The 22028-nt window shown below is 54.4% G+C and overlaps 1 protein-coding gene across 2 annotated transcripts in view; it reads right to left on the bottom strand.

Moving 5' to 3' along the window:
• Positions 1 to 22028, bottom strand: part of LRP1 (LDL receptor related protein 1) — a 180609-nt gene that overhangs the window by 103270 nt on the left and 55311 nt on the right. For both annotated transcript variants that reach the window (XM_084610262.1, XM_084610263.1), the window contains exons 3-6: positions 21211 to 21348; positions 12773 to 12892; positions 11586 to 11714; positions 10794 to 11057 (exon numbers count right to left, since the gene is read on the bottom strand). In XM_084610262.1, the coding sequence (XP_084466388.1) occupies positions 10794 to 11057; positions 11586 to 11714; positions 12773 to 12892; positions 21211 to 21348 (651 nt within the window). The remainder of the gene's footprint in view (positions 1 to 10793; positions 11058 to 11585; positions 11715 to 12772; positions 12893 to 21210; positions 21349 to 22028) is intronic.

Genomic DNA, 22028 nt, shown 5'->3' with positions numbered 1-22028 from the left:
CATGGTGTTAAACGCATCCAGCTCCAACGGGATTTTGGCACATCCCAGAATCACCGCATGGCTGGTCCCAAGCGTTCGACAGTCATGAGTCAAGCCGCAAAATAATCACGAGACTGGCACAAAAAACCATAAAATTTATTTAAAAAACACCATCCTGGGTTCTCTTCAGTTGCCTTCTGGTGTCAAGAGCTTTTGGGGGGTCATGTTTTCAACTCTTTCTGCACAGCCACCAGGGCTAGAAACTTCCTTTTTTGGAAAGTGAACATGCAGATTCTCACCCACCTACCCGCCTCCAGGAGCTTGCGAGAAGATCGCCAGGGTTGGCCCTGCCAGAAATGCTTAGCTGAGCTGGCCCCATTTAACACAGCTGTGTCTCAGACAATTACTTATGGTTCATATTGCGAAGCACCTGCCTGCACAGGTGCTTCTTTGACCCTCCTCTCAGAGCCCTTCATAGTCATGGATGGATTTTATCCTCACACCCCACTGTGGGAAGTTCTAGCCTCCCCGTTTTAGAGCTGGAGAATTGGGGCCCAGGGTAGATTAAGGTAACCGAAGGGCTGAGCTCGGCTGAACCCAGGTCTCTCAAATCCTACGTCCATGTCCTACCCGCTAGAGGTCATGCTTCTCACCCAATAAGAAATCAGGGCCTTGCTGCGCTAGGTGCGGTACAGACATGGAGCAAAAAGCTGGTCCCGACCCCAAAGAGTTTATCCTCTCTGGGTAAGTTGCGAGAGAACAGGTGGCCGTAAGAGATGGCTGGGAAAGCACCAGGTAACAGCGCGGGGGCCATGACCAGCGTGACAGCAGCTGTGACAGCCCCCGCTGTCTAACCACAGCCAAAGGCTTATGGAAGGCATCCCAGCAGAAATGTGCTTTAAGGGAGGACAGGGCAGCGGTTTTAGGTCTGGGCTGCTCTTCTGCATAAGGTGCGGCACAGAGAACCCCAAAAGCTATTCCCCTTCCCATGGAGGAATCCGCAATGACCAGCAGGAGCACTTGATACTGGTACCCTGTCTCCATGCTGGGGGGCTGGACTGCCTCGGCCGGCCTGGGGTAGCGAAAGCCACGCAGCTCCTGCGTTTAAACAAGGTCTCTGGATGCCACCCACATTAATTAGCCCAGTCCACACCTCTCCATCCAGCAGCTTTTGCCAGCAGCACAGCTCATACCTGAGGAGTTTAGAGGCCGGGGTTTGAATGGGACGCTGGGTGGCACAGAGAGGGCATTAATCATTCCAAGTCTCCAAAGCCGGCCTGCTCCTAAGCTGGGAGAATTCAGCAGCCTACAAACCTGAAAGCAGTTTTGTGGGTTTTTTTGGTTTTCTGGCTCTGAAATTCTTTGAAAACTCCACTGGGAATAAATGAGAGCATTGTCCCAGGAACACCCGCTCGCCAGGATCAAACCTGCCTGCAACTGGAAGAGCTCCCACGGTTTAGAGATCAGCTACCAGGAGCAGCCCCGTTTTAATGATCCGGACGCTGCCTCCCCCAAAACCAGGGCAGACAATGCACCCGCACTGAGAGCTCTGGGGATCTGCTAACACGGCAAAGCTCTCGCACCAGTGTCCAGGAAACAGGAATTTCAATCCTGCTCTGCTCACTGGTGAAATGAGTCTGGCAAGACTCATTCAGCTGCTCAATAAGCTTTGCTCCCAATACGCCAGCACAAAAAGCAGCCAGGGGCTGGAATAGCAGGGGCAGGGATGGATCAGCTTAAGTGGGCGGCCCAGGGCTGAGTTCATGGGGTGGGGGAAGGCTGCAGGTCAGGTTTAGGATGCATTGGCAGGGGCTGCCTTCCTCCCCTACACCTCACTCCAGCCAGTGCCAACAGCCAGTCCTGGCAATAGTGCAAAAGCTTTCACACTCGTGTAAGGCCACTTTGCTTATTTTCCCATAGGATCATGTAGCCAAAAAAGGGCTTTAAACCAACATGTACACTGGGATTTTTAAGAGGTGCCCAAGGGAGTTAGGCACCCAAATCTAACTGGGTTTTGATGGGAGTTGACACCTAAACCCTCTAGGCTGCTCAGCCTCGGGGTGAGATTTTCAAAAGCGCTCTGTGTCGACCGAGCTCTGCTCCCCTAAGGTACCCAAGCATCTTTCTCCCCTTTCGGCGTCCCCTCATTCCCACCCGGGGGCCAGAATCTCACCCTATTGGTCTTTGTAACCCATCCCCCTTCCTCTCCGTGCCGTTGCCCAAACCTCACCAGCCCCCATGTCACTTACCACAACCTCCTCCCCAAATGCACCGTTTCAATGGAATCCGGGCCCGCAACTCCCATAGGTTCCCTTGAGCAGCCCAACCCCAAAGAGAGGGTCTGAGGTTGAGTTACATAAACGTTGCCACCAGAGTTTCACGGTACTTCGCTGGCCTCCGTCCATCTGAGCTCCTCACCATGTGTTTGTTCTCACACAGCCCCGTCAGGCAGACCAGGGCTGTTACTTTCCCATCTGGAAAATGGGGGTAAGGCACAGAGAGACGAAGTGACTGGCCCAAAGGAAACCAGTAGTAGAAGTCTCCCAAACCCATGCAAGCACTGTAGCTACTGGGCCCCCTTCCTTTCTCCCGCACATCGGGAACCAAGTTAGACCAACACCAACCTCTGCTGAAAATCCCACTTTCCAGGCCGAGGCCCGGATGCTGCAAACGCGTCACCCACGCGTGCTCATCCAATGGGCTCGTTCGTTTAGCCAGCGGCCCACGGAGGAGACGTTCCAAAGCCAAGGGGCCGAAAGGGGCAGCCACTGCTGAGCAGGGGAGCTTAATCACAGCCCGCTCCATTTTAGCGGCCAGCCCCGAGCGAGGGAAAGCAGCAACCACACACTGGGCCGACTGTTCAAGGGAGGCAAACCGTTCCAAGCTGCCGAAAAACGACTCCTCCCCCCTTCGCCTTTTGTCCTTGAATGCGAGCAGACATTCAGCTCCTGCCAGGGATTTGGCTGATTAGAAACAGAGCAGGAACTTTCAAACACACATGAGAAACAAGAAAAAAAGGGAGACAAAAAGGAAAAGGAAAGGGGGGGGGAGGAGTTCCCCTCCTTGGAATCCAAGTACCCAAGGAAAAATAAGGCTCTCTTATTCTGCGCTGTAGCAGGCCAGGTCTCTGACTCCCCGCCCTGCTTTGCCCAGCGAGATCTTTCCCTTTCTCAATCCAGAGCCGCAGCTTAAAACAGAACGTGGCGGTTGGGACGCAAGCTGCCCTGGGGACCGGGGGTTGGGCAGAACCTAGACCAAGTCACAGACAACAGAGCCCCGGCCAGCTCCGTCCAAGTCGTCCGGGACAGGGAGAGGCTGCAATGTGCCCAGCAACACAGAAATCAAAGGGGAATCGGTGCAGTGTGAGGAGCCTGACCTGAAGGGCTGGACAGGCCCCTGTTCCCCCACGAGGGAGACTTTATAACGGCACTGGTGTGTCTGAGCGCAGAGCGCGGTGGGGGGCTGGGACGCTGTCCCACTTGATCGAACCGAGTCACCATCACAGAGAGGACGAGAACTCCCATCCAGGCTTTGCTTGGAAGGGGCAATGTTCATCTTCAGGCCTGGGGACAGCCGTGGACTCCCAATGAAGGGTACCACGCACTGCCTGCTTATCATCGGAAGAGACGGGGCTTTAAGAAAAAACACCAAACACCACACGGCTGCGCAGTACAATCGCCAGAACCGGCCACGCTGCAGAGGGAGAAGCAGCCCCGCCCGAAGAGCTGGCAAGCAAAACAGACAAGACAGGAAACAGAGGCAACCCGTGCCCACGGACATGCAGCAGCTCCGAGGTGAGAACGGTACCCAAGTGGCCCGATGAACGCAGCATGCTGCCCCTAGACCAGGATGTGCCAGCCAGCACCGAAGCACAGGAAGCTGCTAGCTTCATCTTGGAAGAGTAACGAGAAGCAACGAGCGAACGCTCCCTCGAACGGGCGCTGTGAAGTTAACCAAGTGCCGCACAACGTCTGGGAGCAGCTGGAAGCACGCAGCCTGGCTTCAGACCACCTGCTCGAAACCTCCTGAAAGCAGATCGGCTCCGGCTTCGGGCGAAAATGCTGCAACCGAAGGAGAGCGTTCAAAAGAAGGACGACGACGACTTCGCTTGTCGAGATCCTCTCCAAGAGCAACTTAAAGCCGCATGTCAGCCGGCAGAAGCATGAAAACGCTGCTCAAACTCACTCGCGCGACATGGAAAGAGAATCTAAAGCACTTGCAAATCGGGCTCCTCTCGCAGCCCAACGCAGCCAGGGGTTCTCACAGTTACAGCGCTGGCCTGGGACTTAGGAGATGTAGCTTCCGTTCCCAGCTGTGCTGCGGACTCCTCCCGTGAAGTCACCTACAGCCAGGTGCTCCCAACAGCTACATGCAGATAGCGAATGTCTCTAATCAAGACAGGCCCTTAACTTTATCCTTGGCATTCTGTATTAGGAACTCAACCACCAGGGAAACAGGCCATGCTTCAGCACGGCCAGCTCTCACAATATTTGGTAGATGTGGGGCTCTTTTTTAAAAAAAAAATCCCCACCCCTCAGAATCTCCTTATTGCATTAGAATCTCACCCCTCCCCCTCGTTCTCTCTTATTAATTATTATTACTATTATTAAATAAAAAGTAAGTTTCCAGCCCTCACGATTAGGGAGGAAAACTCAAAACCCAAAAGACAAACGAACAACTCGATCTCATGCCTTGCTGTGCGCAATATCGCTGGTGCCGCTGGTAAAAACGGGGCCTAGAAGGGGGCAGAAGACTGGGTTCAGCATCTCTCAGCCGTGATCACTATGAATTATTTGTGCTGCTGCAGCACCAAGCAGCCCCAGTCATGGACCAGAGCCCCACTGTGCCAGGAGCTGTACAAACACAGACATGCAGTCCGCAAGGAACCTCTACAATGCTCCAACGCAGCAGTGTGCCATCAGGGATTTTATTTTTAAAGGAAGATTTAAAGAGGACAGGATGAGAATGAAGTGGCTTGGACTGTGTGCAGCTAACCCAGCTCACACCCCAAAGAGTCACAGATGATAAAGTTTCAGAGTAGCAGCCGTGTTAGTCTGTATCCGCAAAAAGAACAGGAGTCTTTGTGGCACCTTAGAGACTAACAAATTTCTTAGAGCATAAGCTTTCGTGGGCTACAGCTCACTTCATCGGATGCATAGAATGGAACATAGAGTAGGAAGATATAGATACACATACAGAGAAGGTGGAAGTTGCCATACAAACTGTAAGAGGCTAATTAATTAAGATGAGCTATTATCAGCAGGAGAAAAAAAACCTTTTGAAGTGATAATCAAGATGGCCCATTTAGACAGTTGACGAGAAAGCGTGAGGATACTTAACATAGGGAAACAGATCATAAATAGATTATAAAGTATGGAGGGACCCGTCCCAACACAAGCCACAGAAATTTCAGCCGGCCATTCCTGCAGCCTATTCAACAACTTGCAATTCCCTGCTACTGCACTAGACGTTCCTCCTTCGCACCATCTCTCTCTCTCTGTCCCTCCATGTCGACAGGGCAAGACTTGTGTGATCCGTGAAAGGAAAATTAGTCCCTGGGTGTGCAATGGCTGCAAGACACCGTGTGGATCTTCACCGCGTCATTTGGGGCAGAAGCGAAACCAGCTCCAGTGACCACTCCCAATCCAAGCGCTGTCGCCGGCAGTCTGCATTCGGGGGCGCAAGCAGAGTTGTCGTCACAGAAATTAATCTGTACCCAGGCCATTTGGCTGAATAAAAAGTTAGCAGCAGAGGAAAACGGAAAGATCCATGCACATGGGTTCCTGCCAACCTCTGCTGAGAGCCCTAACTTACCCGATCTCCTGCCATGCCAATCACACTAATCTCTCAGCAAAAAAAACCATGGATGTGCAACTCCTATCTGAAGCGGACAGACAACTCATCATTCCAGCATAGCAACGCCAGCTGGGAGGCTGGTCTTTTTCAACCCTTTAGCACTGGGATTTCCCCCATCAGATGCTAACGCAAACCTCATTAGCAGCAGGCACTGGGGAAGCCTGACTCCTGCTGTCAGTAGATAAATGCCATATGCGAGTAAATAAAGGAGCCACTAACTGGATTTACAGATCAGCTTTACTCTCCTGTAAGATAAAATCATGGTAAGGACAGATCTCTTAAACACAGAACAGCTTAGGCCCAGAAGGTAAAGGGAGCATTTATAAAACTTTACATTCTATTTAAGCTTTGCATTTATAAACAAACCCGAAAGACTTCTCGGCAGAGTTGGAAACTCAAACTGACGCAGGCAAAGCAGAAAGTGAAACTGACCTGTCTAGTTTCACAGGCCAAGGAAACGTATAAGCCAAATAACCATCGGTGGTGCCGCCAGCTCTCCTGATTCGATCACGTACCTTGCGTTGTTGAAGGAGGGCTTTTTTGTTTCGCTTTTAATTCCCAGCTGCTGGAGTCGAGCGATTGCATGAGAATCGCAACTTTAAAAAAAAAAAAAAAAAAAAAGCAAAGCTTCTCGTCCTCATGGTTATGGAGGAAAGTTTGGAAACACAAGCGAACCCCACAGCTCAGAAACGAGACGTCAAATAAAAAGAATCCCAAATTTATTTATTTATTTAAATCTCAGAACTTCTTGGGAGCCAGACTAAGGAGTTCGGGACGCTTGAGGTTGGAATCTTGCATCCATGACAAGTAGTAAGTTATTGTTAAGCCTCACATGGGTTTTCTCCCCAAAACGGTGTATTATTCGTAGGTGCTGCACACACACCCTCCTCATCTCACCTCAACAGTTACCACAATTTAAATCGGAGATCAGACTTTAGTCCGAAGCTCCAGTGCGACTGATTTTACTCTGAAAGGCCTCCATCAAATTTCTTATGTATAGTGTTTATGGCTATTTTAACAGGCCAATTCGGTCCTGCGTAAGTGGATGTGATTCCACTGAAGTCCCTGGATTTGCACCTGCCATGAAGCGCTTGCAAGCCAAATAGACAAGAGAAGGCCTGCGGAGGTGAAGCGACTTGTACAAGTTCACAAGGGGATTCTACGGCAGTGCCGGGGGTGGAACCCACAGCCCACACTCAACTTCAGCGCTGCAGTAGGAGGGCGGGTGAGGAAAGGTGGACTTGAAACACTCTGTTTTTTCTCCTGGCTTGACAGCTTCCCGTCCGCTTGCGCGGCACGTTCCTCTCGCTAAACGCAACTCTGAACAAGATAGCTCTGGCAGAAGTCGGTGCACTCGGGAGGCCAGAAAGCGATCCTCCAAATGTCAGCCATCAGCTCTCACTTCCTCCTCTGTGCAAGTTACCAGCAGCAAAACAAGAGCAAACCGCCCCCCGCTGCCCCGACCTGCTTTAAATGAGCATAACTCAAGAGGGAAGTGCTCATTCCTGAAGAGAGACTGCTTTAAAGAAAAGGAGCACAGCACGCCGGTATAATACACAATCAGATCACACACTACCTCAGCCATCCCAGACGCTGGGACTGTGATAAACACCACACCGGGAACACCTGTGATTAAGCTGCTTGCAGACACCTTTCAGTAACTGCAGGTCTCTGCTACCATGACTAACAGGGTAGATTGAGCCAGCAGCCGAAATCATTGTAAGGCCCCAGGTCTCCGCCTTCTCAGCTCTCTGGGGTTATCACAGAAAGTTAATTGAGGCTGTGTATCAAAACTTCCCTCTGGCAAGAGGAGATACTCCCAGGAGAGGCAAAGCAGCATCATTCTTACCCCCTCTGGGAGGCTGATTATGTTTTACACCAATTTAGTGCTTTTAGCAAACACACGGAGTATTACAAGCAAGAAATCCACCACACCATGGTGGGTAACAGTAATTCCAAGTGGAGAAACTGAGGCACGGAAAGGGGAAATGGCATGCCCACACAGCAAGGCAATGGTAAAGCCAGGAATGGAACTCAGGAGTCCTGTGCCCTGTGCTAATCCCATCCCCCAAAGGGGCATCAAGGGAAAAAAATAAATGCATCTCCCTAAGATAGACGGTTCTTAGGCCCCATGACCATAGTAGCTAAGCACATCACAGTCTTTAATGCATTTATCCTGACAACACCCCTATGAGGCAGGCTGGTGCTATCTGAGAGATGGGGAAACTGAGGCATGGAGCAGCTCGGTGACTTACCCATGGTCTCACAGCAATGTTATGGCAGAGCCAGGAATTAAACCCAGGGCTCCTAAACCCTAACCGCTGGCCCATCCTTCCTCCAGCATGAATGGCTCACCGGGCTGCTCTGCGGAGCATTCAGCACTCGCCATGGGCCTTCCTCTAAACCCCATGTCCGCAATGAAATCAGTTTGCTCCCAGCCACACCCCTGACAGTGCATTTTTACAAAAGCAGAAAGAAATCCAGGATTTCAGGAGAAGCTTCAGATTTCGCAACTGATTCAGTGGGATCTAGTCTGTAATCCAGTGTCAAATCAGCAACTTGAAGTCAGCATCCCGTCAACCTCCAGGCCAGTGGTTCAAATCGATCACCAGCTGGAACTCAAAGAGCTTTTCCAAGCCAAGTGGGAGCTGAGTGTGTCTCAGTTCAGCCCCTGGTACACAGACCCCACACGCAAGTCACAGACAAACCCCAGCCCATTTGGTGTCGGGAAGTTGTTAGCTACATGCATCAGGCCTGGCTGTACAGTGCGACCCCACCTTTGCCTGGCGACCCGCTGTGTAAGGTAGAGATCCCCCCATCCATTTCTATAGCAGCTGAGCACCTCAGTCTCTCCTGTATTCATCCTCACACACCTCTGGTAGGCAGGGCAGTGTTGTTATCCCCTTTGTACATGTGGGGAAACTGAGGCACAGAGCGTGACCCACCCAGGGTTACGCAGGGATGTCATGGCAGAGCCAGCAATTGAATCCTGATCTCTGGCTAATGCCTAACCACTGAAAAATCCTTCCTCTCCTGGGCCCTTTCTCCTCAGGGGTGCCCAAAAAACCCCACTAAACCATCTTCCCCACACGCAAAAAAAGAGCAGGGACTTGTCTCCTCCTGCCTCATTTCAGACGGTCGCCTGCAAGACCAGAGGGCGAGGCCTGAGCCTAACACACACACCCCCCACCATGCAGTGTTGCAACTAGAACCAGAGTTTTCTGAATGCACCTGCCTTTGCTCCAGAGTCCAAAGATCAGGGGCGGATGGAAAGATCTTTCTCCTCCTCACACACCCACTTTGCAGTGAGGGCTCAGCATTTTATCCCACTCCCCCAGGTTCCTCGCTACGCTGTCGTGCCCTCGCAGGACCCTCCACACGAGGCCGAGGAGAAGGTCCAAACCCCTGGGGTTTTACTGGGGTGCGAAGATCAGTCCCCGGGAGTAGAAGCATCGTTTATAACGCAAGGCGTGGCTCATCAGAGCAGCCCGAAGCTGGAAACGGGGCCCAGGCTTCCACTCTCAACAGACCAGACAAAGGAAGGGGATGATGCCCACGTCGCAGATGGGGAAGAGAGGCCCCGGTGGGGCCGCGGTATTTTCAAAGGAGCGAGATCCCCAAATCCCTCTGCGAGTCACGTAACGCCAAACGCCACCAGGTGACTCACGCCAGGGAACAGAGATGGCAATGGCAACCCGCCCTCCTGAGTCACAGTCCAGGGCCTCCTCCCACGCCGGCTTCTCGCTGCTGCAGCTCTCCCGGGCTTCGAAGGAGGAGGAGGATAGAGAGTTTCACCCCCTCCCCACGTCAGGGACAGACAGACAAACTTCCTGCAGTTCCTCGCCCAGCAGCGTGCTGATCCCAAGTCCACGGACACTGTCCCTTCGATGGGCATGAACTGGACTCGGTTGCTGCGATCAGGGTACCACAAGGGGGGAGCGGAGAGGGGCAAAGCCCCCTCCCCCAGGGCTCCCAGCACATTCGGTAACACTCTGTCCTCTGGCTGAGTGTTAAACCCCCCACACCCTCACAGTGTCTACCCCGATCTCCACCCTCCAAGCCCCTTGATCCTGCTCCGCACCCCGAAGGCCCTGAACGCCACCTCCTGTCCCCCTGCCCCCGCGGCCTCCATACCAGCCCCCCATCCGAGTCACACCCCAGTTTTGCTATTGATAAAACAAGCACCGGCCGTTCCGCCGAACAGCTGATCCCAGCGGTCGGTACCTTTGTTAAACTGCAGCCTCCCCCCTGCTTGAGACCCCCAGCGGCGCCCCCGGCAACCGCTCTCATTACAGCTCGGGAGACGCAAACAGAATTGAACCCACCATCTGCGTCTGGCTGGCCATGACTCAGCCTCCCCCCACGGAGCTGCTTCAACTTGGGGGATTTTTTTTTTTGGTTTTAAATCACTACCTACAGCCAGAGCCTATTTAGGCAACAGAAGCACGGGGCTCAAATACAAAAACAACAAGCAGCCACGGGTCTACCCCCTTCCTCCCCCCCACCACTGCGCAAGGAGCTGATCGATCCCGGGCCGCAGCGTTTGACCTGCGCTTGCAGCCCATTGGAAATTGTAAACAGGAGGCAGGAAGGGATCAAAGCGAGAGGAGGAGGAAGCCGCAGGCCCTTGAGAAAAAGCTGTTTTAAATCAACCAAACATTTTTCAACCCAAAAAAAAAGAAAAAAAGGTTATGACTGGCTTTAACGCAAGACATTCAGGCCTTTCTGAGGATCCCCAGGAGAGTTAGACCCCCGGGGCCCACTGGATTCCTAAGGATCTTGTGCACCTAATTGCTCAAAGAGCCGGTGACTACCCCAGGCCAGACCCCCCAGATCCCCCCTTTCCGGGGTGGGAGGGGAGGGGTGCATTTAAAGAGGCATAGATGCTGCGGAAGGAAGGCGGGGAGAGCGGAGAGGGGCGAGGCAGGAGGGGCGAAAGCGCCAATGCGGTCACTCACGGTGCAGGCTGAGGGAGATGTTGATGGAGCGCTCCTCCACAAAGCCCTTCAGGTTGGGGATCTTGGCGCACTTTAGGATGGTCTGGGAGGCGCTGTCGCCCACGTGGACCCAGCACACCGTGTCCTCGATGTAGTTGAAGTCCATGGCGGTGGTCTGCTTGGTGCTGGTGGGGGTGATGTTGGGCACAGGGCCGCCACTCAGGTAGGTGGCCAGGATGTTCTGGGAGTTGGCGATGAGCAGCACTGGGGGCCGGTCCACAGGCTCTGGAAAGGGAAGGGGAGAACAGCCAGGGAGGGTTAAGCAGGCAGCTGGATTCCTGCTCAATCTATGCCCCAGGCCCCAGCAGGGAACCCAGAGCCTGACCCATGCAAGAGGGAATACGAGAGGACTGGATTTCCAATGCAGGGGACAGAGGAGCCCCCACAGGAGGTCCAGGGGCAGGAGACCGAGCTGTAACATGGGAGTGACGATTCCTGACATCAACCGCAAAACATGCGTGCTCAAGATGGCCTGGTTGCTTTGCACATACACCAGGCCTACATGCAAGCATCTCGCACACGTGGTGTGGCTGCCGGGTAACTCTGCATGTACACCCACGCCTGGGTCACGTGCAAACGCATGCTCTGGGGCAGCTAGGTGGCTTTGCACGCACACGCACACCTAGATCAGATGCAAACACAGCAGGAGTGCCACGCACACTCCGGGGCAGCCAGGTGGCTTTGCACGCACCCCCAGGTCCCGAGAGCTGGAGGCAGCCGGAAGCCACACCACTCTGCCAGAACACCACCTACCATTCTTAGCTTTGCAGGATCGGTTATCGGGCTGCAGGAGATAGCCCTCGACACAGCTGCACGTGTAGGAGCCCTCCGTGTTCGTGCACGTCTGACTGCAGGTCCCGTAGATGGTGCACTCATCGAAGTCTGCAGGGGAGGGCAAGAGAACAAGGCTGGGTCCCACAACTGCATCAGCTCCCCGGAGCCAGGGAAAGGACAGAGCCCCCCAGTGCTCACGGTGGAGCAGCAGAGAACGGGACATGCGGGAGGAACACACACCCCACACCATCGGAGTCTAATCGTAGGGTTTGAAGGCCAGAAGGGACCAGCGCAATCCTCTCGTCTGTCCCCCTCTGGCCTGGGTTACGCAGAATCTCACCCCGCGAATCCTGCAGCCAGCCCAGAACTTCCAGCTGAGCCAGAGCAGAACTTTAACACAGAAATCCAGCCCTGCTTCAGAGGAGAATCCACCCCAGCCCTGGCGAAGCGATGCTGTTAAAAATCTGCCCCTTTCTCTCTGGTCTGAATTTCTCTAGCCTCAGCTTCCACCCACTGGCTCTTACTCTGCTCTCAAAAATCTCTCCCCACGCATGGACTCAGAGCCCGTGATCACGTCGCTTCTCAGCCTTCTCCTGAGTAAACTAAAGGGAACAAGATTCTTTCGTCTCTCGTGACTAGGCCGGCTTCCCAGAGCGCAAGTCCTTCTCAGAGCTCTTTCTGCACCCTCTCCCATTTTGCAGCCCCCTTTTTGAAGTGGGGACCCCAGACCTGGCCACAGCCCCCAGTGAAGGTCTCACTCATGCCGTACACAAAAGGAACGCCCCCTCCTGCTCGACTGATCTCCTCTTGCTGATGCATCCAAGGATGCTGTTCACCCTAATGGGGGAAGCCTGCTCAGTGCTCCAATGTGGGGGCCCCAGGGACGGGGGGAAATCAGTTTAATCCATTGTGCTGGTCTGTCTTGGGCTATTCCACAGCCCCGACACGTCACTGTGACACTCAGGATGGGATTTTCAAAGCTGTGGTTTTCTAATGAGCGCTAAGTGTCCAAATCCCTTTGGAAGCCACTCCGGCTCCCTACCCCCGCCCCAGGCTGGCTGGCCACACGTGGCCTTCAGGCAAGGTGCGGCCCACTGAGCTGACAGTGCGCCCCAGCAGTCCTGTCCCTGCATTCGCAGGCTGCGTCATCCCCAGCCACCACCAACCTTTGCAGCTCTTCCTGTCCTCGGCCAGCTGGAAGGAGCTGTTGCAGTAGCAGGCGGGTCCGACGAGCGTCGGGACACAGTGGTGCTGGCATCCCAGGGCCGAGCAGTTGGCCAGAAACTCTAAAGAAAGGAGTCAGTGGGGAAGAAGGTCAGTTCTGGGGTCAGTGGGCACTTCAGACATCTGGGCAGGTGATGGGAACAGCGAAGGCTCCTGCTGTCATTCCCAGACTCCCCCAGGCACCCCAACCCCACAGCCCTGGCAGCATCCCCACTAGCTTGAGTAACAGGAGGAAAGGATGGGCTTATAGTCAAGGCACCGTGCTGGGACACCTGGGGTCAATTTCCAGATCTACCACTGACGTCTTGTGACGCTTTGCACAGGCCACTGCCCCACGCGGCCCTCGGCTCCCCATCTGCGACAAGGGGAGAAGGACCCTGTTACGGGGACAGCTACCCTGCAATCCCAGTTCAGGCAGGCACCCGTGGGCCAGCTTTTACCTAGCCCGCCCTGCTAATACCAGCTAGGAACGCGAGCACATATCCCGGGTTCCCGGGGCGGTGGGGGGGGGTAAGCATGGCCCCACCACCGTGGTTTCACTGCTATTTGTAGCCACACTAGGTAGATGGGCCAAGACACACCAATCCGTCTTGCAATGGCACCCTGAGCAGTGCAGCCATACCCTGCAAGCTCAAATATTTTGCATGTAAAGATTTTCTGGGAGCTGGGGTATAAAAAGGACAAGTTTGATCGAAACCAATGATTTCTAGGCAGGGTAGCTCCCATCTGGACTTTTAAAGACAACGGGCCCAATTCACCTTCACCCTGCACGGTGCAAACCAATGTTTGTTTGATGTTTCCACCAACGCAAACCAAGAGCAGAACGCTACCAGAAGAGCTGTGGTTTACCCCTCTTTTGCACCAGTTAGACTGTAAGATCATCGGCTCAAGACCTGTATTTTTGCTCCGTGCTGGGCACTGTACCAACACAACGGGCCCTGATCCCCGATCGCGGCTCAGGGAATACAGAAGTCCAGGGCAAGGGAGAATCTGTCCCGAGGCCATCAGAACACCGCAAAACCAGGGACCGGCCGGCAGACAGGTACAAACGTGGTCACCCCAGCCCGCAAAGGGAAGCGGCAAGGGAAAGGGCTGCACAAGCCGCTTTCAAACAGTGACGGAATTTGATTCTGAAACATGAGACGCATTGTCTCTAACCTCAGCTGCATGGCTCAGCATTTCCTATTTAAAGGATCAGCCACAAGAGGCAAGGAGCTCCTGCCACACACACCCAGAGCGCACCAGCGTCCCTCCTCAACCACATCCGTTTCTCCAGCAGAGTCGTGCTGGGCAACTCGCTCAGGCCCACAGGGCTCCAGGAAACCCGCGGACAAAGATGGAAGCAGAGCATGACAGGGGGTGCGTTAAAGACAGGTGGCCTCGAGAAACCAAAGGCACTTGAGAGGCATCTGCAGTGGTGCTGAAAAAACAAATCCAGATCCTAGCCCTGGTTCGGGCTCTTGCTGCCCGGCCCGCAGTGAAATTGAAGCCCCATCGTGTGCGTTCACTGCATGCTCCCTGAGACCACGTTAAACAACGCCAACAAGGACTTCCTGTAGGGACTGCTGAGGTGGGAGCAGGACGCACCCTGCCCACCCAACACCGGGAATTAAGAAGCTAAAGGGAGCAAGTATCCTCTGTTCTTAGCTGCCCCTGTCCTTGTACACCTCGACTGACAACCCCGCAGAACCCAGCACAGAAATGGGGCATGCTGGATGCTCCGGGCAATACATGCAACAGGCGGATTCTCCATTTGGGAGGGGTTTTCACTGTTCTCAGTGGGGGAGAGGATGCGGGAATTCCCTACTGTTCTCCATTGTTCCCAATGGAGGGGAGCAGATGGGGGAATTCCCCCATTGTTCTCCAACAGGGGGATAGTCCATTGTTCTCAATGGAGGGAGGGGAGGAGGGAATTCCCCCACTGTTCTCCAGCAGGGAAATATTCCATTGTTCTCAGTGGGGGGATTCCCCCACTGTTCTCCAGAAGGGGGATACTCCATTGTTCCCAATGGGGACAGCGGATGGGGGGATTCCCATTGGGTGCTAAGCTCTTTTGACACCCTGCCCCCGTCCTGGAGCAGAGAAAGAGCAGAGCAGGGTGTGGGTCTGGACCATTGCAGCAAGGCCCCGGGAAGCTCTGGGGTGACCGTCACTGTGGCATCTCCTCCCCAGACCTACCTACCCCCAACGAGCTCAGCAGGGAACCAGGCCCTAGTCGGATTCACCAGCAAATGCAGAGAAAACATGTCCCTGCCCATCTATTAAGAGCCCCCCAGGCAGGAGCTGGATGCGTTAAATCTCTGTGCTCCTGGGAGGGGTCCGCCCCAAGCGTGTCCAGCACCTCCCCTGCGCCCAACGCCCAGTCCACACACAGGAGGCTCCCGTGCTGCAGGGCCTTGAAGGTTGCCTGGCTCATGGCTCTGAACAGATTAATTTCTATCCATGGCTGAAATAAATGTTAATTGAGTGTCCATCTGCCCCGCGCTCCCCAATGCTCAGAGGAAGGCTGGGGCTGATGAGAAACTTCGCCTGGAGCACTTATCTCGCTGCGCCAGTAACTGACGGCTTCCTGGACTTAGCAAGATCACGTAATGATGGGTCCCGTTACCCTACCAAAGGGGGTAATTATACAGACATCCACGCAATGCACTGGGGAGACCTCGGCTCAATTCCCCACCCCGCTTTGTCTGTGCCTTGGACCCCCACCGGTAACGTGAGGATAACGGATCTGCCCCTGGGTCCCCAGGGGGTCGTGAAGATAGACTGCGTAGAGCGTTGAGGTCCGCTGATGAAAAGCGGTAGATAGGAGCTAGGTGGTTTTATTACACATACATACAGAGTGAGATTCTCTCATAAAAAGGGGACAATACGGGCCAGAATTCAGGCTCTACATTAGCGAAATTTGCATATATCAATTCACATTGTAGTCACGTGACGCAAACTGTCCACCTGTTTATAGGGAACCATATCTGAGCATCTGGATCTTTAATTAATTTGTCTTCACACGTCTCTCTGAGGTAGGGCCATACTATTGCCCGCACTTTGAGCTGAGGCAAAGAGAAATTAAATGCCTTTCTCAGGAAGCCTATTGCAAAGCAGGGAATCGAACCGTCAGCCCCTAGGTAACACCCTAACCACTGGACCATGCTCCAGCTCACTAGCATGGGAGTGCATTGCACTGGTGCAAACTGCAATCCCTTGGGAACAAGCTGTGCTTTCCAACCTGCATGCAACCCGGAAAGCTGCTCCACAAAAGCAAAGCAAGAACAAAATGGACAGGCGTCCGGGGCAAACCCAGCTACTCAAACACAGCAATGATAAGATAGGCTTCCGTGACCCAATTAACACACAAAGGGCTGGGATGGAGGCTTTGTGGCCGAAGGGACACTCATTGTGGGAAGCAGAAGAGCACTTCAGCCCACAAAGGTCTCTTTGTTTGAGGGTTTTTTCCCCTCTCCTGCCTAACGCCCCCGTGGCTTGGAAGCGCAAAGCAGAATGAACTCGGGTCTGTATCAAATCTGTGTGCAAAACAATCGAAACGTGAACCTTGCCAAGCTGAGAAAATCTGGCCATTTTTCTCCGTGTTCCCCCTTTCACAGCCCTCTCTCAGAGACTTCATGATCAAATGCATCCCACAGCTTGGACCAGCTGGCTCAAGGACGCTAGGAATGGGACATGGGTTCTTTCCCCTATAGAGGGCGCTGGATCCGATCCGGCCCCAGGACAGGGACTGACTGGCTCAGGGGGGCAGGGAATGGGACATGGGGGCTCTCCCCTCTGTGGGGTGCCAGCTCTGATCTGACCCCAGGGCAGGGGACTGGATGGCTCAGGGTGGTGGGGAATGGGGCCTTTCCCCTCTAGGGGATGCTGGCTCCAATCCGGCCCCAGGGTGGGGGGCTGGTTGGCTCGGGGTGGGAGAGGTGGGAAGGGAGGGAAGGAGTCACCACTTTTAATCCAGTGCAGGTTATTAGTAACTGGCAGCTGTTAGCCCGAGCTCCACGGGGGAGGGTTTGAGACGCCATCTCTGACCACAGCTCATTGAACACCCACTTACCAGCACCCCTCTCTGCAGAGCAACCCCGAGACCCAACTCCCCTCTGCCTGCCCCCGGGGGGCTGGGACAGGGGCTCGCATCACACCCGGGACAGTTAATCTGCAAGTACATTCAGGGCTGGGGAAGAGTGGGGGGTGAGGGGGAACAGGACAAACGGACGGCAGCAGCATACCACCCACATCCTACAGCCCCTCTCCCCCCAAACTCTACACCCCCAGAAACCAGCACTGCAGAGCCCGGAGGACACGGTGTATGGTAAAACAAACTGCCCGTGATTCTGAAAAGCCCCCCCAGCCCCAAAACCACATTAAAGTCAGATAGGAAATGTCACCACCTCTGGCACCAGGTCCTGCAGCCTCTGACCAGGGTCACCCTCGCAGATCCAGGGGGGCACAATACTTTACCATCCAAATCTGTTCTGCTTTGTTTACAGGAGGTTCAGAGGTCGAGTCCAGCTCAGGAGGGGGACTTTCGGGAAACCACACCAATTAACCAGGGAGCAACAACCGCTTCCCATAGGATGCCTCCTGACACCCTGGCCAGAAGCAGGTGTGGAATCAGGACGCTTAGCTGCACTGGAGTGGTCTGTAAACACTTCCGGCGGTGTGAATCTCACCCCGACATTCGGGGAACGAAAATCTAATGCAAGCTCAGAACTGGAGCATGGGGGGATGTCAACTGCAAATTCCCACACTGGCCCAAGGACCCTGTTACAGCCAGAACTAAACATGTGGATTTAAACCAATTTAGCTAATCCAGTTCACATGTCTGTGTAGACTCTCGGATTCTGGTTTACGGGCTGGTTTACACCCTATTACACCAGCGTTTCACTGTCTCCCATCCACTGATCTTTGGGCTTAAATTGCTAGAATCAGTGCAGGGTTGGGTTTTTTTAAACCAGCATGACTCTCTTTTGCTCAGAGTTTAACCCAGGCTTAATTCAGTTTCACTTAGAACTTTTACCAGTGCAATGATGCCAGCTCGGGGGATGGTTTTATCTATCCCACCCCTAGTCTGGCCACAGTTATAACAGGCTAATGGTACTTTATACTGAAATAGCTTATTTCCTCTTTATCCCGCTATAACAGCAGCCAGCCTAGGGGTGTGTCACCACTCTACCTAGACCCGGATAGTTCTAGCAGACCTACATTCTAGAGCGGACAAGGCCGCAGGAGCAGCGTGGATGCAATCCATTTCTGATCCATCTGCCACAATACGAGGGCCAGCAAAGGAAAGCCACACCAGCACCGTTTACCCTCCTTGGCACAGCATATGCCCAACGTTCATATTTTGCATTTGCACGGGGAGGTCACGGCCCAGGCTACGGTCCCCAGGCCAGTTGGCTGTCTAACACACAGTGGGAGGAGCGCCCTTTCCCCTAGCAAAAACGGTACAGATTTGCTCACAATCCCGCTCTAAATCCCCCGTGTTATGCGTATGCAAGTTTAATAAGCCAGGTGGGCCAGCTGACTCGTTCACATGGTTTATCAGCTTTGCAGGGTGTTTGGCAGGCCTGCATGTTCATTTCAGAGTCTCCTCTCAGCTCATGTGCCACACGCACCAAAGAAAACCCCAACAATATTAGGATTTTCATTTTTTTTTTTTTTTAAGGGTGCTGTTCTGGTGGAAACAGTCCTGCTACAATTCCAGCCCTTGGCGATTTTTAAAAGAACAGTCAAGGTTTGTGGCTCTCCCTTCTCTGCTACCAGGAATAATTGCCTGTTCGAAGGTTGCAACTGGGATCTCTGCTTCTTTACTAGCCAATATTTCTTCCCTTCCTCCGTGGAGTGTGCCCCTCCTTGATCTGTTATCGTAGGATTGCTTGTGCACTGGGAACTGCCTGCAGGCTGGTGAGCCAGCGTAAGGTTAGAGAAGAACATATAGGGCTGCTAGCGATTTTCCCAAAGTGACTATGGGGTTTAGGAGCATGTAGGAATCATGCATCTAAATCTCCAAGACAAAAGCTGTGGCCCCTTCGCATGTCGTCTCGGGCCCAGGGGAAGGAGAATTATCAGGGTAGAGATCAGGACAGCTGTTTGAGGTAGTGAGGTGCGCTGGTTAAGCCCTAGGAAACTTGAGTCCTAGCCCCAGCTCTGCCACTGATCAGCCGTGACACCTTAGGCAAGCCCCATCGCCTCAGTTTCCCCATTCATCCAAAGAAGAGCGATTCTCTCCACTGTGGGGAATTACTAGGTGCAATTTCATCTCTTGCATGGAGCAGGCCAGACTCCAACGGCAGAGAGGCCCAATGGTTAGTGAGCTAGTCTGGAGACAAGGCCTCAGCTCTGCCATAAGCTCCCTGTGGGACCGCAGGTTATGTCATTTCGCCCCTATATGCCTCAGTTTCCTCATCTGTCAAATGGGGGTAACAATCCTGCCCTGCCTCAGGGCTTGGCGAGGATAAACAAGCCAGAGAGGGTGGGGGGCTTGGGAGCCACAGAAGTGCCTAAGAGACGCAGACTAGCTGACTGCAGTGGGTCCCACCAGCCTGACGAGATCCACAGGGCCACCACTGAGAATCGGAGAGGAAAACCTGGCTTTTCTGTATCCAAACATCTCAAAAGCCACCCAGCATCCTCATCCGAGAGCTGCCGCAAGTGCCGAGCGCTCCCAACGCCTGCTCGGCTCTGTGCCCGGCTGCAGTAGGTGTAACCCAACATCAGATAGAATTAAACCTCCCCACCTCACAGATCCAGCTGCTGATTAACCCTCTCTCCCGCCCCAGACTTGTTGAGACACCGTTCGGGTCTCTCAGCTGCCTGGGGGCGGGGGGAGAGGGTGTGTGGTTCTATAAAATTAATCTACATAAATAGCTCAGAAGACACATTTGGGCCAGGGATCTGGTGCAGGGAGCCAGGAGGAGATGCTTATGCAAAGGGGAATGTTTCCGGGTGCCTGAACAGGCGGTTCACAAAGGCAAGGGGACACAGAGGAGAGAGCTGGGACGCCAGAGCCCAGGGCTCTATTCCCACCTCTGCCACTGACTTGCTGGGAGACTTTGCACAAGTCACCTCCCTGCTCTGTGCCTCGGTTTCCCCCTCTGGAGACCGGGAATAATGATCTTGAGCTCCCTGGGAAAGCACTAGATAAGAGATAGGCACCCTCTGTATAAGCAGCAGGGACTCTGTACTTGTATCTTCGGTACTTATCTGACACATCTGAGCACCTCCCAATGTCTAACGTATTCAGCCTCCCACACGTCTGGGGGGGCAGGACAGGGCTGTCATCCCCACAGTCCTGAGGGGCAGAAACTGAGTAACTTGGCCAAGAACACGCAAGGAGTCAGAGCCAGAGGCAGAGATTGAACCCTGGTCTCCCAAGGGCCAGGCTAGGCCCCGACCCTCCTTCCCCATCAGGTATGGCAGGGTCGCTGTGGGAACAGCCCCCGAACAGCTCACGCTCCAAGCCCAGAGAGCTGGGACACCTGGTACAATCTGATCCGCTCGGTAGAGGGCGTAGCTTGGGGCGAGCTGCTGGCAGGGCCAGCATTGCTGCTCACCCCTGAGGTGAGGAGGATTCATTAGCAAAGGGCATGCGGGCCAGGGGGTAGGCCACTGAATAGGAGGCTCAGGCCACCTGGGCAAGTCATTGCTCCGCTCTGTGCCTCAGTTTCCCCTCCCTGCCTCTTGCCTGCTCAGGCGGCAAGCTCTCCAGGAGAAGGGGTAAGTGCAGCACAATGAGGCTCTGCTCCCCACTGGGGTGCCTAGGCAGCGCCGTCCTGCACCCCAGACAAGGCAAGTGCCTCTGCTCTGCACTTTGCCCGATTTAGGGCCTTTTAGACGAATTTTCTTTGCCCTTTCCGCAGCTCATCCAGCTCAGAGCCAGATTACTGACAGCACGGCCCCTGGAACTGTGGGCTCAGGGGTCACGACCAGCAGGCCTCAATCCCTGTGCTCCCAGCCCTGCCTGCTAAGACCCCTGGCTAGGGAGGAAACCAGTGTCTGAACTAAACCAGAACCCAAACTCCCTGCCTCCATCTGCTCAGCAGAGAGTGCAGCTATGCAACAGCCTGCCGGGGCAGGAGCAATCGCCATTTCTCCTGCAGAAGGGAACCTTCAAGGTCTTCTAACCCACAGCCCCCAGGACGCGTTGACGATGGGCGGGGCGGGGGGGGTGTCGCACTGAAGTACCTCCACGAGTGCACCGCTCTTGTGCGAACACGCCGCGGCGAATCGCGGTTCCTACCGGGGCCACGTCCTGCTAACAGCCCGTGTGGCCGCACGCACTACGGAGGCATTTTTCCTACCCCCCTCCCACCCGACGGCGGAGTCTCTCAGCCCAGAGCGAGGTGCGGGCTGCCCCGGGGACCGGTCGGTGCTCCCCTACCCCGGCAGTGCGACCCCTCGTCCGAGCCGTCGAAGCAGTCCTGAAGGCCGTTGCACAGCTTGCTCATGGGTATGCACAGCTCCGTGCCCAGGCAGTTATGCTCATTGGGTTGGCACCGTGACACCTTGCTCTGCGGACCTGGAAGAGAGCAGAACACAAGAGAGATTGAGCAGAGAGGGGAAGGGAATCGCTCGACACAGCAACACCTGGCAGCTGCAGCAAGGACCAGAGGCTGCGGCTGGGCCTGGCCCACGCAAGCAACGAGAACCCAGCCCCTGGCAGCTCCCCGATCAGGATCCCTCCCTTCCTCCCAGCGCCCTGCCACTCCCACCAGTGCAAAAGGACCCACTCGCATTTCATACCCGCTGGGCTCTGATGCAAACACCCACAGTCAGCACAAAGCCACACGCAACTGGAGCCGAGGGAGAACCGTGCCATTTGCAAGACAGACCTGGGGGATGTCTACACTGCAGGTTTACTGCATGCTCTTACCGCCCCCGCCCCCCATCGTTCCCACACCAAACCCTCCCACGTGCGCAGAACCCACGTTCACATGCACGGCTGGGGCGTGGGGCAAGGAGACCAAACTGCACTCGTTTCCAGTGAGACTTCAGTGCTACTGTCACTTGGCTGCTTTTGAAAAATCGGACTCCCATGAGCATGTCTACACTGCACAAACCCCGGGCTCCGACTCTGGCTTGAGCCCAAAGCCCCCTTCCATCTACACACAACTCTATCTGGCGAATAGTGAATCCCCTTGGCCCAGGCTCTAGGACTGGGCAAGGCGGGGGGGCCAAGCCTCTTGTTTTGCAGTGTGG

Source organism: Lepidochelys olivacea (assembly GCF_965140295.1).
Source record: "Lepidochelys olivacea isolate rLepOli2 genome assembly, chromosome: 20".
NCBI lineage: Eukaryota > Metazoa > Chordata > Testudines > Cheloniidae > Lepidochelys > Lepidochelys olivacea.
This window is presented reverse-complemented; position numbering and strand designations above follow the sequence as displayed.